The sequence below is a fragment of the Drosophila innubila genome (assembly GCF_004354385.1).
Source record: "Drosophila innubila isolate TH190305 chromosome 2L unlocalized genomic scaffold, UK_Dinn_1.0 4_B_2L, whole genome shotgun sequence".
NCBI classification, from domain to species: domain Eukaryota; kingdom Metazoa; phylum Arthropoda; class Insecta; order Diptera; family Drosophilidae; genus Drosophila; species Drosophila innubila.
The window spans coordinates 19,280,785-19,299,503 of record NW_022995372.1 but is presented as its reverse complement, the minus strand read 5'-3'; the positions used below and the strand labels follow the sequence as shown (position 1 = coordinate 19,299,503).

General features: G+C 34.4%; 1 protein-coding gene across 2 annotated transcripts in view; it reads right to left on the bottom strand.

Moving 5' to 3' along the window:
- LOC117782094 (dual 3',5'-cyclic-AMP and -GMP phosphodiesterase 11) overlaps positions 1–15,283 on the bottom strand; it is a 49,706-nt gene extending 34,423 nt beyond the window's left edge. The window contains exons 1-2 of one of the 2 annotated variants that reach the window (XM_034619042.1): positions 15,254–15,283; positions 6,569–6,657 (exon numbers count right to left, since the gene is read on the bottom strand). In XM_034619042.1, the coding sequence (XP_034474933.1) occupies positions 6,569–6,629 (61 nt within the window). In that variant the 5' untranslated portion in view covers positions 6,630–6,657; positions 15,254–15,283. Of the gene's footprint in view, positions 1–2,197; positions 2,223–6,568; positions 6,658–15,253 lie in introns of those variants that run through there. The other variant, XM_034619043.1, reaches the window with a different exon arrangement.
- Positions 15,284–18,719: the final 3,436 nt, after the last annotated feature.

Genomic DNA, 18,719 nt, shown 5'->3' with positions numbered 1-18,719 from the left:
TAATAATAATAATAAATAATAGGGAAATATATAATCTGAATACTTAGGTATCATCATAAAAATAACAAAATAAAAGAGCCCCCGCATTATGAACAATAGTGCTAAAGCTCCGAAACGTTTGACGTCAAAGAAATTGAGCATAAATTAAACAACAGCTCAGCAAATAGCAAATAGACTTGAAAAGAAAGAGATGGAAGGTAATAGACAAAGAGTGAGGAGCGATTTGAACTTTTTTGGAATTTGCCCAAGAACTGTTAACCCACATAAACAAGCAGAACAAGTTGTGTCTAAATGAGACTCACTCAAATGACCAAAAAACAGGAAGACGGAATTCACAATTCCATCTCTAATGTACCTCCCCACAAGGCACCTTCTCTATAAGGTGCTCTATCATAATCTAGCTGTAATAACCATATATGTAAGTTGTCAAGCAATCATCTTGAGATCTTTTGCAATATATTTATAAAACCTCCGTCTCCCTCTTAACTGCACTTTTATGGTAGGATCTGGAATGGTTCGAGCGGGGCAAGACGAGTTCCTTATGGCCATGAAGTTGAAATTGAGGCCAACAATTAAATAGAGAGAAAGAAAGAGACAGATGTTAGGGGGGTGAAACGAAGGTGGAAAATGACTGGTCAATGACTATTTTGGCCAGCTGACGACATTAAAATTTTGTGCTGACTGATATAAAAATGGATGTCGTATGCCAAAAGTTAAAAGAAATGTAGTCCACCCGCCTTATCAGCATCTATATATGAATATTTAATAAATAATAAATATTATTCATTATTATTAAGTGTATATGCTGATAAGTTGTTCCTGTTGCGTGAGTAATGACTAGATTTAGCTGGATAATAATGGTAATTCCTCGTGATAATGACAATCATAAACAATAAAGTCGTGTGCACAGCCAGAAGAGTTAGATAGACCTTATCATTATTGTATGGGAAGCCAACTTAGAGGGGGTGCGTCCGGGTTGAATGCGGTTCAGACTGTTGTGGGTGCAAAAAGTATCGACTTACTTGATAATTATTTATATTAACTGTTTAATTAAGGTTAACACGCAATAGTTCTGGTAATAACAAGAAATTTAATTGTTATCAAAGAAATCTAGTTGCCAAAACAATTATTAACTTTATAAAGCTTTTTTTTATCTCCTTATTTACTTAGGTGCTTTCATGAATACTCAAACCGAATTTCAGGTAATATTCTCACCATTTACAATAAGGAAACCCTAAAACTGAAATTTTTAAATTTGGCAAATGCGAGAGAGAGGTAGACAAACCACAAGTAGTACAAGAAGCTAAAGAGCAAACAAAATGCGACAAAATCATTTCCGCCACAACAGCAACAAAAATGTCATGTAATATGACTTTATGACAAAACTTGCTCTCATACGCACACACACACACACGCACAGAAGAGCTGCTAAAGCTGCTCTCTGGAAAAAGAGCAACGACAACAAAGCAAAATGAGCAACGCACCGAGCGACCGCACACCTGTCTTCAAGCTTTTGTGGGCGGAGGGGGTGGCGAGAGTGTGGAGCTGTGGGTAATGCGTTGTCGGCTGCTCAGGCAGCTTATCGTTGGTACATTGCGCACTCTTCCACCTCCTTCTGCCAAGCTTCCGTTGCCGCTCTCTCACTCACTCATGCTCACATCTCATCTCTTCACTAAACGTTACGCTCTCTATGCACACAAAAATGAAAAAAAAACAAAAGCATAATAACAAACGGCGCACTTAATTCAAAATTATGATATGCTCTGCACAATAAATAATCATAAATAACAACAATAATTATGGCACCAACACATACACTGTATTTAATAATTGTATTGTGAATTTTTCTGTTTTCTTTAACTTTTTTGCAATCTCGCCGCATACACAAAGCACACACAAATAATAATAACAAATAAAAATGGGAGATAAGTCAAAAATCAGCCGCAGTCGCAGCCGGGCAGAAGAGAATAAAAACTAGCTGGCAACGCTGCATTCGTCGAGGATAAGGAGTGAAGGGAGCAACGGCTAAGCAACTCGGCAGCTGCTGATCAGCTGTGTATAGAGCAAAAGAAGTAAGAATAGCGTAAAAGAGTCGAGCTTTCAACTTGCTTGAGTGGAACAAAATTCATAAAGTGCTTCAGCAAAAGCTTACAATGTTTGTGTGTGTATGAACTGTTGCACTCCAACTTCAACTCACAATTGCAGTTTTATAGTTGGCACTCATTTTCCTATATTTTTTTTCACTCATTCACTTCTTAATGTAATTGATTAATTTTTTTTTAGCTGTGCTATTTACATTTATTTTTAGCGGTTTGCCGAAAATTTGTATTCTTTCTCTTTTCGCAAGGCGTTGTGCATAATTTTGCGCCTATTATTTGATTATCCACAGAAATTTATATCTCTCTCGTTAGATAGATTTTAACACCTCTTCACACAGATACACACAGCCAGACACACTCACACGAAGAATGAGGATGAAGAAGTAGAATACGAATAAGCACGCGACCGTTGATCGCGAACGTTTTTGATTCTTTTTTTATTTTCTTTTAATTCGCAACAAGCACAGAATGAAACGAAAACGCCGATAAAAATAATGAAAACGACGCGCACATCTTGCAGTTGATATTGTTGTTGTTATTTTGTTTAAAGCATTCCTTTGCCGCACATACACAATCGAACACTCGCACTTACAAAACTCTGCCCGAAAAAATATTTCTTTTTGTTGCGTTTTCAACAGTTGCTTTTTTCCTTTCTTTTTTTAAAATATATTTTCAAACAATTTTTCGGGCCGCTTTTGCTGTCGCGACAACCAAACACGTCGAATATCTGAGAGATACTAAAAACGAGTTGCGCTCAAAAATATCTGGCTGGCGCAGCAGAGACGACGACGACGCGATGATGACGACGACGACGACGCCGACAACTCGCGGCGAATTCGCCTAAAATAAACAAAGCAAAACACTCAAATATGCGCTGTGCGGCAAGGCAAAAGAACATTGAGCTTTTTTTTTTTACTTTTCGCTTATGTGTGGCTGCGTTTTGGCTTTGCGTATTATTTACATTTGTCGAGCGGCGATTAATGAACTTCAGCTGACGCTCGCTCAGTCGCTGCTCTCTCACTCTTTGACGTGCCAATCGCTTGCTCTTTCTCTCATTCTTAATCGCTTGCTTTATTTGTTAGTGTGCTAACAGTAGTAGATACCTACATGTACATATATGTATGTAGTTTGTTGCCTTTTGTAGATTTATTTAATTTTTTGCTCGCCTTTCCAACTGCATTCTCATTCGCACTATCATTCTCTTGTGTTGATAGCGTAAGTTTCGTTTTGGTGTTGCCAGATTTCTTATCAGCCGCAAAAATATTTCAGTATCTGTAAGTTTCTGTTTGTGTATGTGTGACCTGGGAAATGGGCAAGTGATGTTGGTGTTGTTGTTGCTGTTGATATTACTGTTTCTGTTAATGTGACCATGGCCGCAATTGATTGCCGCTCTCTGACTACAGATAGAGAGGCTAATAAGTCTGGCCACATTTATATTTTGCATGCTTGCAATGACAGAGAAGCTGTTAAAAGCTTTTTGGAGTGCTTGTAAAATTTAGTTGAGAATGAGCAACAAGTTGCAATATGAAAATATCTCCTAAATAATCACAATAATTAAAAAATGATTTTCTGCAATGACACATTCTACTTTTAGAAATATTCTTTGAAACTATCGTGACTCTTCTGAAAAAAAAGTATTAACTGTTTTCATTTAAAACTGATATAGTTACTAAACTGCTAAAAAATTTATACAATATCAAATTCTGTTTTGATAAATTTGCGAAATGATATTAGTTTAATTAATCATAATAATTTATAAGGAGTTTCTGTAATGACACATTAAACTTTCATAAATATTCTAAGTAAATCCCGGATATTATTAAATAGAAATACAAACACAATTTTTTACTCATTTCACAGTCTTTTCACCTTATAATTCCGCCAACTTATCTTAATTTCAATTACAAGCTGTTCAAGAAAGCACTAAAAAATACCAGAAATCGTTATCAAACGGGGAAGAAATAAAGTAAAACAGCTAATCAAACACAACAAGAGGCAAAAGCAGAACAGCTGTGTTACTTTCTGGTTGTTGGTGTCGTTGTCGTTGTTTTTGTTGCTGTTTCTCAAGCATGACTCAAACCCAACAAAGCAACTGAATGCACCGTTAGTAAGCTCCGACAACAAACATAAATTTGATTTTTTTTTTGGCATGGAAAAAAACAAAAAACGCCAACGCCAAGAAATTTATATGCAAGCGACAAGAAGAACCGGCTTTGAGTTTGAGTCAAAACATAGGCAAATGCAAAAACAACAACAAAAATACTCAAATTGGTTTGCCGCGACAGCTGATGAAGCTTTTCGATAAAAAGCTTTATGGCTTTGAGTTTGTGTTTGCAAACGCAAAATAAGCTTTGCAAGCTTACGATATACGAGTTGAGTGGAGTGGAAAGTAAGTTGCTTTTTTTGGCTCAATGCCAAGTAACCGGCAGCACACCACAAAGCGGAAGGTGTGTGTTTGTCTCTGTGTGTGAGTCTGTGTGTTTGTTGAGTCGGAAACGGAAATGACAAGCGACCGCAGCAAGCGTGACAGCGTCGCTGACTTCCTGCGACTTTCGCCGACAAGTGTCTGTGTGTGTGTGTGTGTGTGGCTGTGTTGACAAAGCGTGTAACGGAGCATGCCACTTGAAATAACGAAGCTGTCTTAGCCGCGCTTTACTGTACCGCGACACTACCGAAAATAAATTGTGCAAAGTTCTCAATCTATTCAGTTGACTCTCTTTGGTTTGTTTGTTTGTTAGCTTGTTTGAAATTAATTAAAACTTTATGTGATTGTTTTTTGCACTGCACAAGTTTTGAGTGCTCCCTCCTGCCTATCACCCTCCCCTCCATCCTGTTACCCATTCAAATGTATACATACACACTTAGTTTGGGTCAATAAATCATTCAACTTGTTTACAGACGCTTTGTGGCCACTTTTCGCTTTATTATTTTGGCACCACGAATTGTTATCGATTGAAAAAACAATTTTCCAATTTGGTAAATTTTCAGTTGGCCCTATGAAAATTTCCACGCTAATCTCTAACAAATTAGGCCCAAAAAAAGTTGAGCAATGGAAATTGAAATCAGTCAAGCGTCTTAAGTAAGCGAAACTTTGAGTGTGCCAACATTGTTGCAACTTATTTGGTCAGCTGGCGGTAATTGTAAAGTTTCTTTTGCTTCTTCTTGCCAGTCAAAGGTCATCAGTCATTCAAAGAGAACTAAATGAAAACTCCCCCAAGTTTGTAAGTTGCTAAACACAAAATCAGATTGTATTTATAGATTATCTTTTTATATAGCTATTAATTTATAATATTTACTATTGATTTAAATGATTAACTATCTATTTTTGTGTGCGATCTGATTACCACATTTTTTCATTACAATTAACCTTTTCCAACTCATAGTGTAAAGATTTCAAATTAAATTTAATAGTAAATATATTATTAAGCCATAATTCAGTTTATATACACAACTTCAACATTATATGTTATACACTTCCAAGAGAAGATTCTGAACTGCAATATAAATTCTTTTGAAGCAGTTTCAAGTCTTGTGTTAATGGATATTCAGAATTGGCAGAGTTAAAAACCCTTTAAGATGTTTGAACTCACATAAAGTGGCAATAAACTTGAGTGAATTTTACTTCCACTTAAAAGCAAAATGACTAAGAACTTATTTATATCCGTAGCAGGTGTTAATAATGGCAAAAAGTCAACAAAAGGTTGACAACTTTATCTTCACTTTACGCTCCTTGATGCTTTTGTTACAAGCACTTTGATGGTGGTACGAACCTTAACCAACAGCTCCCTATCTCTCTTTGTGTGAGACTGCTCATTAATATTTTATTTGCCAACACTAATGACAATTACAACAAACCCAATAAAAACAAGGAATATGCGCAACAGGCACCAATGCGAAAAAAAAAGAAAAACTCAACTGTCATTCATTTAAGCGACATTCAGAGAACTGAGAACTGAGATGAACTGAAACAATGCCAGGATAATGAACGCTTAAACATGCTTTGAATCAAAGCATAAAGCGCTCACATGCCACTGAACTCTGACATCGAAAAAAGGGAAGAAGAGATAGTGCGAATGATCCTTTGAAGTGAGCATTTAATACTTAATGAAAATGCAAAATGCATTGTTTCAAATGTGACAAATTTTAGCTAAACTTTTAATACTCAAATTTGCCAACGCACTGCTTGCAATATCATTAACAATTAAGAAGTGCGCCTTACCTTGCAATTCTCTCCACTTAAAATATATATTTCTATCATCTTCAATATCATCTATAATTATAAAACGATTGTAATTAAATTTTCGAGAAAGAGAGTTAAGCTCTCAAAATATAAATACAAATTGAATCGTTTTTTTTTTTATAAAAATTAATAAGATCACTTTCATTAACAAAATTATTACAGACTTAAAAAAATTATAGCTCATTTCTGACCATTTTGTAAGTGTGATTGTACTAAAAAAGAAACTTACCAATTTTGCGACGTGCGCGCCATAGAACAGGCGGTGCGGCTTGATTGGGTGATGTGGCCATTTCAATATGTTTTCTTAATTCCAGATTTCTGTAATTAAAGCAAAAGTAGAAGAAGTAGACAAATCATTAGACATGTGTTTTACTTCAGTGATGTCATAATTCATTAAAAAAAAAGTTTCTTAATAAAATTTAATTTGCTGATTGATTAAGTTTCCAGCTTAAGAAATAGAAAGACGAAAAAAAGTATTGTGCATGAAATGCGGGCAATTCCAGGGCAAATCCAAAACTTAGCGATAGCATTGAACCAATCTTTTGTAAGTGTATCCGCAAAATGGCAAAAAAACACATCCGCCACCAAAATGAAGAAAAAACCCCAAAACAAAGTCATGAATGACAGCGCTGATTAATGAACTCAATAGCGAAACACAAAACATCATTAGGCCAGGCGGAGAGCTACACAAAGTTCATCTATAGCATAAATTTTCGGGTGCGCAGAGGGAGGAGTTTCTTTGACTTTAATAAAGCCAGAAAGAGTGAAGAAAATTAACGCATAGTTATAATTGTTAAGCAGTTTTGAAAAACAAAAGTTAAAATCTGAAAACTATTTATTTGCGGAAACATATAGATTAATCTTCTAACCAGACATTTTGTAATATTTTGGGCATTACAACAAAATATAATAATAAATCATATGAACTGTAGAATTTATCAAAAAGAGAAGGGAAAGTATTAAAAATATTGAGACAAGGAAACAAAAAATATTTGTTTGCATTTTCGTTGGTAGCACATCGATCAATTAACTTATTTGCTAAAATAAACTGAAAATTAAGCTAGCAAAAATATTATTCTTAATCTTGCGGATTTTTATTAATGGTAGCGGAAAATGACTCACACGATAAAGGAAAATAAAATTGGGTTCATACATAGGAACTTCTAAACACATTGTTTTTTATCAACTATAGAAACCCGGAAAGAAGCTCCTAATCTAATATGTTGTCAATAAAACTATCCAGGTGTGTACAAATAAAAGTATCTTTAGCGCAATATCTCTAAGAAACGTGAACTTTCGTTCATTCTTCATAAAGAAACGCAATAAATTGTTAACAATATTATTTTTTCGGCGTAGCTTTAACGAATGAATGAATTTTGTATATGAATATCAAATAAATTGGCATTTGAGTACGTTTATTATAAAACTAAAAAACGACATCTTGGCTGTTGAGCAATTGTCATAAAGAATGTGAGTGCGAGAATTAGTAACTGAATTCGTTATTGCGATTCTTAGCTGCTGTTATCAACACACACACGTCTCGGCTGCTTCCTCTTTTTCTTCTGTGTTATCAGCTAGCTAGCGCCAACGACCTTGACTTTTTATCTGACAATTGTTGCGCGCATTTCAATCAATGCTCCACTACCGTGCCGATTCAAACGTTGCTCCTCAAATGGGCGACTGATGTCAATGAACTGTGCGGCCCGAGTTTGAGTTTTAGGTTCCCCACTTTATAGCGACATTGGCGCGTTTTGATTGTGCTTTGATTCTCATCTTGTTGCTGTTGCTGCCGGAGGTGCTTTGTAAAATTGAAAAAAAAAGGCAGTAATATTGCTGTAAAATGAAGGAAAGACTTAGAAATACCCTTTTATACAAATATTCACTAACGATTCCTATCCAAATGGCATAAAAACATGTGTAGCAGTGTATTTTTGGTAATAATATTACCAGCAGTGCAAATTTCTGTTACTTTTACCAACTTTATTATTTCATACCTTGCTTGTTCTTTACCCAATCAATATGAAAATTTCAGAACTTAAGCCAAACACATTTTAAAGTAATTACAGAAAATTTAAAAACGGTATCCTTACGTATGCTGTTTAAATAGATATCCTTTGAATTGTGTATTAGTCAGCTTTTACAACTACCACAGGGTATTGCAAGTCTTAGCAATAAGAAACAGTTACAACAAATGCGCTCAGTCGAATTCAATTAAACTTAATTAAAAGAAAATAATTAGAAGCAAATAAAGCAAACCAATAGAACAAAAACGACAAAATAGCAAAATATACAGACAACTACAAACCTGAAACTGTAAGTTGCCCTTTTGGCTGCACGTTTTGATTGCAATTTCTTGATAACGTTCAATGCAAAAAAAAAAAAAAATTGCAAAACAAAACAAGCAAATAAATAAATGTTAATAAAAACTTTGCAAATAGCGGCGACATGCGTCGCATTTGGACAGCAATTAGTATTGTTGTTGCCCCTTGTTATTGCCCCACATTGTTGGCGCTTTTTCTTTTATTTTGATTAGCTTTCAAATACAGAATTAATTTATATGGCGCCCAATTGCCGATATGTCCATCAAATTGACGGTGAGATTATCATAGACATGCGGTAAGCTTAAAGCTAGTTATATGAAAGTCAACCGATTGACTTCTGTGGGAGCCTATGATTATTATTATTATTATTATCATTATTGCAACTGCGCACATTGTTTGTGCTCGCCACAATTATTTGTTGCACAAAGCGCCAAGACAATAACAAATCAATTGCAATTGGCAGATGAGAAAACAACCACAACAAATAAATATACAAATCGTATAAGGTAAGACAGAGGAGGAAATAGGAAAAGAGACAGGGAGAAAAACCGCAAGTCACAAACATTAGATAATTGCAAATAGCTAAATGAATAATAACGCTTTTGTAACTGTTAAAATTGCTAAAATTGCTGTGTTCCTTTAATTAGTGCCAAACTTTCGTTCAAAATAAGCAGGGGAAAGAACAAAGAATAATGTTGGAAAACTCTGGAATATTCTGAAATAAACCTATTAAAAACTTTACTCACAAAAACAAACACCATACATACAACGACCGCTGGATGGCGCTAATACTGCATTATATGACTTTAGTATCCGATATTAATGAAACTTTCAACGTAGATAGAAAAGTAAAGTATAAGCATTTTTAAGTTCCAGTTGTATTGTACTTTAAAAATTCATCAAAAACTCTAAAAAATTTAATTATTATACCCTGAGCCCATTGAAAATGGGCAAAAAAGGGTATAATGTGTTTGGCAGAATGTATGTAACAGGCAGAAGGAGGGGTGGCAGACCCCTAAAAGTATATATATTCTTGATCAGGATCAACAGCCGAGTCGATCTAGCCCTGTCCGTCTGTCTGTCCGTCTGTCCGTCTGTCTGTCCGTCTGTTTGAACGCGTCGATCTCAGAGACTGTAAGTGCTAGAGACTTCAAATTTGGAATGCAGGTTTGTGAATACCATACGCAGGTCAAGTTTGTTTCCAATTTTTGATGCCACGCCCCCTTCGCCCACAAATTGAAAAATAACGATTTACAGGCGCAATTTTTGACATAGCACTCCTAACTGAACAATCAGTTGAGAAGTATGCGTATTAAACGACCCTGAAAATTTCAAAGGATTGACCCATAAATAAAGAAGTTATTTCGGAATTTAGATTTAGTTGAATAATTACATTTGATGGCAAATCAAACGTGCGAGCGAGACAGCATGTTCACGTTTGTATGCAAGGCGCACAAAGACAGAACGAATAAGTACCCATTTTTTTTTGGTACCAAATAAGAATTAAGCGATAAGCAAAAATTATCGATATCATGTAATGAAAATGTTAATGTATAATTTATGTATATACAAATATACAATTTGATTAAAATATAATTGTGTTAATATATAAATATGTATTTTTGCATGGCAAAATCAGCAGAAGCTGATAGCTATGTATGTATGAAATTGCATGAGAGAAATAGCGATCATTTTGCAGCACTACTCTTGCATCTTTGCCGAGCACTGAAAGCTGCAAAATAATAATTTTAATTATTAATATTTTCGATTCCTTACACATATATAATAAGTATCTGCTTATTATCGTTGTAAAAAAAACTTAGCATTTTCCGCTTTAAGAATCTCATAAAATTAGACATTGCCTTTTATTTCAAATTTCGCGCACTGCAGCAGCCTTTGCAGGCTTGAATTTGTAAGTGGAGAGTGAGAGAGGAAAATGGGTGCTGCCAGATTGCAGGCTGAGCAAAGTTGTAGTTTGTGTACTCTTGACACACGATCGATTGATGATTTTAATTTAATTTATTATATTAAAAAGTTTATTATATTAAACTTATTTAAAATTAATTAGAAATTGATAAATTAAATCGCAAGTCGTAATCGTAATCGAGTGATGTATTAGTTCAGTGAGGCATTAATAACGTAGTCTGCAGTGATAAGCACAGTGACTTCAGAAAACCGAAAGTTGTTCATAGTTTCGTGTGTAATTTTGATACCTGCCCATTGAAAATGGGCAACAATCAACTTTATAAAAGAGTACATGGGCTCAGGGTATCCTACTGTCGAGCGTGCTCGACTGTAGCCGCACCTCACCGCGAGCGAAGCGAGCCGGGGGTAGGCGAGCGAAGCGAGCAGGGGGCGGAGCCCCCTTGTTTTTAAATGTCAAAGACTGACATTACAGCTATAATTTTTTACAAACTTTTCTTTTTCCAAATTAGCTTAATTACAATACAACAAACGTTTGTCCTTCAAACAATTTGATATTAACAAAACAAACCCCAAAAGTTTTGCCAACGTTTTGACCAATTATGATGAAATGCCACAACGTATGAAATAGCCATATCTCATTATTGCGAGTTTAATTTCACAACAACAACTTGAAATTAATAATTTATAATGGAGGCAATGCGTATCAGGCCAAGTTGACCAACACCAAAAAAAAACCACCATAAAAATGCGTAATCATTGAAATAATAATCACAACAATAATAATAATAACAATAGCTAAGCACGCAATACGTAAAGACCACGAGATCTTCAACAATATTATTTGTTGCAATAGGCCAACGCACAAAAATCAAGCATCAGCAGCTGACAATGAGTAAACATCGAGGCGTACACAAATCGACACTCTAAAATCAGGCAAATAAACACACAATACTGAGACTGACATCCAAAAAAAATCTAGGTGAGACTTAAAGTTGTGGGCGAAAAGACCGAAGTGAAACGGAGCAGAGAGAAGAGACAACACGAGGTGAGAAGTGAAGAGAGAAGCGAATTGGCAAAGGCGGCAACACCACGAAGCGACAGTCTGATTGGCAACAAATCAATCAGCCAAAATATGCGAATCCCACGACCGGCATTTTAATATTATAAGTATACCCTACAAAATATTTAAAGTGTTTTTGATCCGAATGTTTGTGGTTTGGAAATAAAAATATTTTAAAGAAAGAAGTAAGTTTTTGAGAGAAAAAACCATGTTACTTGGAAATAAAAACAAAAAAAAACTTGAAGGAAATGTATAATATGAAAATAAATATTTGAATGGTGGAACGTATAATTTATAAATTAGCATTAGTAAATTTATGATAAGTCAAAGTCTAGCCAGACAAATTTATTTATTTTTAGACAATTTCTCACAAAAAGAAACTCATTATTACAACTAAAAATAAAAAGCTTTGATTTAAAAATTGGAAAAGGGACAGATAAGAAAAAATTAAAAAATTGGTTTGACAAAATTATTTAATTTGGTTATCATCAACATAAATCTTAGAGCATTTGCCCGTCAGTTATCAAACTAAATTTTGAATTAACAGTGAATGTTTATTTTAGAGATTCATTTGGCACATTAAGCTTAGAGTTGTGTATGCTATAGTATGCATGTACACCCAAAAATAAGTATGCATATATTTATAATTATATATGGGGTTTGAGTGATTTTCTCCATCGAGTTTGACGGTGTCATACGCTGAATGCCAAGTGAAATATATTATCTTGTATTTGGGAATCGGGCGACACAATGAATGCGAATGGGGGACAAACTAAACTTGAAACAAGTCACAGGCAAACTCTTGGAGTCAGACATTTTGCCTTGTGGGTTAGTGCGACGTTTAAATAGTGACATGCATGTCACTCTAGATAAGATATATGACTCGACATGTACAGATACTATATACTTTATATATTATAGTACAATGTATAAGCTTGGTACATATTTGTTATTTGCGCAGATTTGCTGTCACTGATAAACGAAGAGTGTGTGTGTGTTTTTGCCTACCCCTTGATATCACTGGAGAGAGAAAGAAAGAGGAGGATGACTGTTATAATGGAAGCGTTGAGTTTGGATCACAAGTATTTTAAAAGCCACGCGTATTACGAATTAACATAAACGTGCTGATTAAGTGTGTCAATTATTTGGGGATAACCTGCACTCATTTTTTCAAGTGGTTTCCCAAGACTCCCCGCCAGTCACAGGTTGTCAACTATTGGACCAACCGTTGCTGTTAACGACCACGTATGATTCATGGCCATTACGTGTAACGGCTGTCTGATCAGTTGACCAATACGTTGGACCCACTTAGCGACATCTCTGGATCAAATCAATCGGAAACGCTTGATTAACAGTGACATGCAAATGTTAATGTACTCATATATCGATGACGTGCAGCATTTGACGCAGACTCAGACCTTGTCTGACGTCTAAACATCTCTTAACTGACGTCTGAGTTTGTTTTAAAAATTTAGTACCGGTAATTTCTGCAATTTACTAAACGAAAGATGTCCCGATAAGTCATTAAGTGAGTGCAGGAAGTACAAAATTCAAATAAGAAATTGTGCGTAATTCACACCTTTCCTAGGTTGAATGATTTAATGTATCTGTATCTGATGATATCTCGAAATCGTCAGTTAATACTGTCAAGTCATATATATAATTACTATTAAATCCATGTTAATTAATTAAGGCCATGAACTAGCTAAATGCACAAAATTCGGTAAAATTAATTTCACAAACCTTGACATGGTTTAGTTCTATAAAGTTAAATATTCCATTGCGAGCAATAGAAACTTGTTCTGAAAACTTTGCAATTTGAATTAATAATATGATTATTTTGAATAGCTTAAGAAGTTGAAAGCTTCAAATTCAGCTTACATTATTGCTTACAATAATTTTTTTTAGTTTTTTAAATTTAATTTTTAAATATTCACAAATATATGCAAGAAAGGAAAAAGTTTCCCTTACATTTTTACATCTACAGCTCGATTAAAATAAATTTCAAAAATAAAAAGAAAAAACTCTTGCTTAACTCTGTCTTTTGTTTATTTGAATGCCACCTGGCAAAAAATGGAAACATACATAAAGACCGACAGACAGACAAAAGACAGAATGACTGACTGACAGGTAGTTAAGATGTTGTCTTTTCGCACTCGGCCCATAAAAAAAACACCCCAAATCTGAGCTAATTAGATGAAACTCTTTCACACTGCGACAATAATAATAATAATTAAAAAAATGCTATGAACAAAAAAGGTAAAGACAACAGAATTTAATCATTGTTGATTATGACGATAATAACAAAAAGGCGACGCTAATTTAACAATCAGAATGCGAGTCACGTTTTCAGCTTGCACCTGAATTTGATCGAGTGTTGAAAAGCAAAATGTCAACTAGAAACCTTTGGGTGATTGATATCGAGCAGGAAGTGCGTTTATTCTATAAACGCCAGATAGTCTCGCGTCTAGTATACATATATACATAGACTAAACGTACATAGGGAAGTCAATGCACGTTTTGTTTGCTGTCTCCGACTTTACTTTTGGGTGCATACTTATGGCAACAACTGTTGCAGTTTGCACTGCATTTTAACTGCTGTCATAAACATAAAGTTTTTTTTTGGGAATTTATATATATTACATTTTTTTCTTGCTGAGCCAATGCTGTTAATTAACTAACTGTAATCCCAGCTGATGCGCCAACAGCGCGTCAAAAAATTTAAATAAAAAAAAAAGAGCAGGCCATAAAAGTGGATATTACAATTTATCTGAGACACGTAGCGAATGTGGTGCGAGTTTAATGGTGCGGGGGTGCAGTGGAGCGGTGGGGGGTCTAGCCATAAACTTCAAGTGCTGCCTGAAGTGTCTTATCTCATGACCATATAACATGTAGCCCATATTCAACTGAGTAGACCTGGTAAATTTCTCAGCTACCTACATACATGCTCCGTTATACGACTAACAAGCTTTGCATGCTTGCTTAAAAATAAAAAAACAACCGGCAAAACACAAAACAAAAAGAAGAATTAAATAAACTTTTGACAGTCTCAAGTGACCACTCGAATACACAAAGAAATTGGAGCAAAGTAAAGCGATCAAATGTAAAGAAAGCAAGAAAGAATTTCACTAGCAAGAATAAAATATATAAAAATAAAGTTAAGAAAAATTACAAAATGGAACAAAATAGAAAAAAAAATTTAAATAAAGTAGAACAAGTTAAGTAAAAGCAATTAAACCAGATTCAGATTTTTCCATGTCCGATTATTATTTGTTTATTAAGAAATAATGAAATAACTCTATTAAATGTCAATGATTTTTAGAAGATACAGTGAAAACAAAGATTTTTCCAAAATGGGATATTTTAACAACAGAACAAGGAATTTGTAAGAAGTTGACTTATTAAATTTTGAAATTTAACAGAAATTTTGATTATAGAGATATTTCTTATGCCCAAATTTCTTACCCAAAATTATAAAAGAAACAAACACATAGAAATAAGCAGAGAATATCTGACTATAGTGCTCAGCTTATTATTGATTTTTAAGGAATGCCAGCAACTGCATAAAAATATAAAGGAATTAATAAATTTAGACAAATGTACTTACAACAATTTGTTGATTATAAGTTTTGAGTAATTTTTGATTAAATATAAGTTTATTTAGTTAACTGCACAATCAAAACATTAACACATGGAATTTAATTAGTTGCAATATTTAAATTTTATTTTATCTTTTATTTTTGTTTTAGCTTATCGAAATTACATTTAAGCACACAAATACAAAAACGAGTACCAAGTGACTTGGATTAATACGAGTATTTTTGGTGTTTTGCTCCACTCAATTCGTCGCGACTTTCGCTTTGTTTTGTGCGTTTGCCTTCTTATTACTTTTTGTTTTTTAATTTTTTTTTTATTTTTTGGGTATAAAAAACTGTCGCTGTATAATAAATTATAGCGTGCATGAAACAGAGACGGCAACAAAAAAAAACATTTTCTTTTCTTTTTGTTGCTCTTTTCGCATGCCTTAGGAAATTATTAATATTAATCACGCTGCTGCTGCCAAGTTCTCTTTTTTTTTATTTTTCCTTCTTTTAAAGCACACTTTATTTTAGTGGAAATTTTCAAAGCATTCATCAAGTATAAGCATGATCTTTAGCTTTTGCTTCTTCCTCTTCTGATTGGCACTTTTGTTTTGTTTTAGCGGCGAATCACTTGAACAACATTTCTACAATAATCAATATACAGGAAATATTTAAGTATAAACACTAAAATATACACATACACACACTAAACACAAACACATGTAGGCAGATAAACAACAAAGCTTTACAATTGGTAAATTCTGTTGCTATTGCTGCTTCTTCTTTGAACTTTGCTTTTTTACTTTATTTCATTTTCTTTGGGATTACCTTTTGGTCTGCCCAGTACACAAAAAAGTTCGTTTCACAATTTTAATATCTTTGTTGTTGGGTTTTGCTGACTTTGCCGCAGTTAACACGAGACACGTTCAGCCGCCGGATCAGATCATCATCATCATTATCAAGTTATAACAATCATTATCATGTTCCAGCGCGAGGGCGACGTTTGCTTTCGTTTAACTTTCGGCTAAGCGGGCGAGCGGAAACGAACTGTACGCGACGAGCTCTGAGCGTAAACTGATCAGCCAACGTACGGTATGTATAGCTCCAAACGATCATTGCTGCCGCCGTCGTCGTCGCTGTCACTGTCGCTGTAGCTGTCGACGCTCTATTCCCAGTGAGAGTCCCAGTCAGACAGGCCAAGCAAGCGAAACAGACAGACTAAGTTTGAGAGAGTAAATGCCTGTGTGTGTGTGTGTTTTTGAGTGTGTGCTTCCAGCTTTGCTCAAATCTTGTAATGCCATGTGTGTTCTTTCTTTGTGGTCCCCACTCTCCCCAACACCCCTCCGCCTCCTACTCGCTCTGTCCCCTTTGGTGGATTTGTTTGCTGTCTTTTTGGCAGCTAACGAGTTCAAAGTCCATATTGAGGGCAGCGAATTTCAAACATTGACGATTTTCAATTTCTCAACACCCAAAGGCCGCATTGGGGCTACTTGTAAATATGTTGCATCTTGTTGTTATTGCTATTGTTTGCCTTCACACTTGACAAAAGGTGCTAAATAAAGCTAATCTGGCCGAGTGTTGCCTTTGTTGCAGTTGTCACGCCTCCATTTACAGCTCCTATTAATTACTTTACAACTTAAATTCTGGCCGACAAGTTGCGCCTTCATTTCCCTGACTGAAACACTGCAAATTTCAAAAATAACTGTTTTACTGCAACAAGTTGCACACTTCCAGAAAGTGTAAGCTTTTGGAAATGAAATGTTCTATTTAATTTCTTAGGTATAGAGAAATTTAATGAAATTTCTGAAAAACAAGGAAAACACAATTTCTCAATAAAATTGATTGATCGAAATATTTGAATAGTTCCTTGAATATTGTAATTTCTCTGCTTTGATCAGTGATTCAGATCGGATATGGTGAGTGCATTCAGCGTTCAGCTTGTTTTAGTTTTTAGTTATACTAAGTTTTCTTTTGCTTTGCTTGCAATACTTTTTTGGGCCATAAAACGAAAAGATTGCAAATGAAAATGGCAGTGGGCAATGTCGAAAGATTTGTACAGAACGACAAAAGAAAAAACTGCAGTTGTTAAATGCCGTGAACCATCGGAAAATAAACAAATGCAATTGCACAGTTTTGTAAGTTGTTTGGCAATGGGGCAATATTTTGAGGGCACTCGTGGCATCCATTCAAGCAGCTATAGATACAGATGCAGATACAAGGTATTACCGCAAGAAGTACCCATCGTAGTTGTATTTGTATAACTTTTGTATCTAGTAGTATCTATGGTCTCTGCTTATGGCTGGTTCGTCTCGACGATCCGATTGATTCAAACAATTAACAGTTTCACACAGTCGCCGGGCAGGGGCAAAGCATCTCGGGCATTAGTCATACACAATTGTCAATTGCCTGCCAATAATGCCAAGTCTAACACTAAAAGACTGACACTTAATAGAACCTAAACTTTCTTTTCATTTGTATTCTTTAAAGTGAGATATATAAAAAACGAGTTGAAATCAAAACGAAATTTTGATGCCCTGACAAGCAGTTGTCTTAAAACTTCATTAAACTTATATTATTACAAATGGAGTATACAATATCAAACAGACTATATATATGTTTAAAAACACAAAGATCGTTGAGTTTTTAATTTATTATAATGCGCTTTTAAATCGAAGTAATATATTAATGAATTTAAATACAAATTGTAAATAGCTGTCGGCAAAATATAGCATTCTAATGCTAGCTGTTAATATAAAATTTGTTTTATATTATTTTTTATATATCTAATATTATTATTAATTATCAATTATTTATCAAAAAAATATATATATAATAAAATATTATATAATAAAATTTTTTATTGTATTATACTTTTTAAACAAATTGTATTATATATAATATTAAATTATTTTTAGGTAAGTTAAAATAACCATTAAAGCTTTTTTTAATTGGAATTTCTTTAATGTAAAATTTTAATATTTCTTTAACAGTCAACAAATTGTACAGTATTTTAAATACAACCTTAGTTCAGTTGAGCATAATTCAGACACGCGAAATACGTTGCCAGGCTGTGTTGTGGATGGGGCATGTTGCTGAGGCAACACATGCGCCGCAAAAACACACAGACTATTGACCGTTCTACATAATGGCAGATACTGACGACATACTAACAAATATATATATATACATAAATATATATATATTCGCGGCCAGACACGAAGCCAGACAAAACAAAAGAACAGATCTTTTTATTCTTGAGACAGACAATGCGCATTATGGCAATTGTCTTGTGAAGGGGAAAGTTTTTTGGCTAGAATTTCGGTACTGTTTCTATAAAAGTAAGTTAAGCAAATACGTTTATATTTTCAAATACGTTTATACATACAAATATCTGCTTATGTATAGTTATCGCCCTTAAATTGTGCTCGTGCCGCCATTCAATGCATTTCTCTAAATAAAAAATTGCATTACAAATTGTTTTGCAATTGCAGC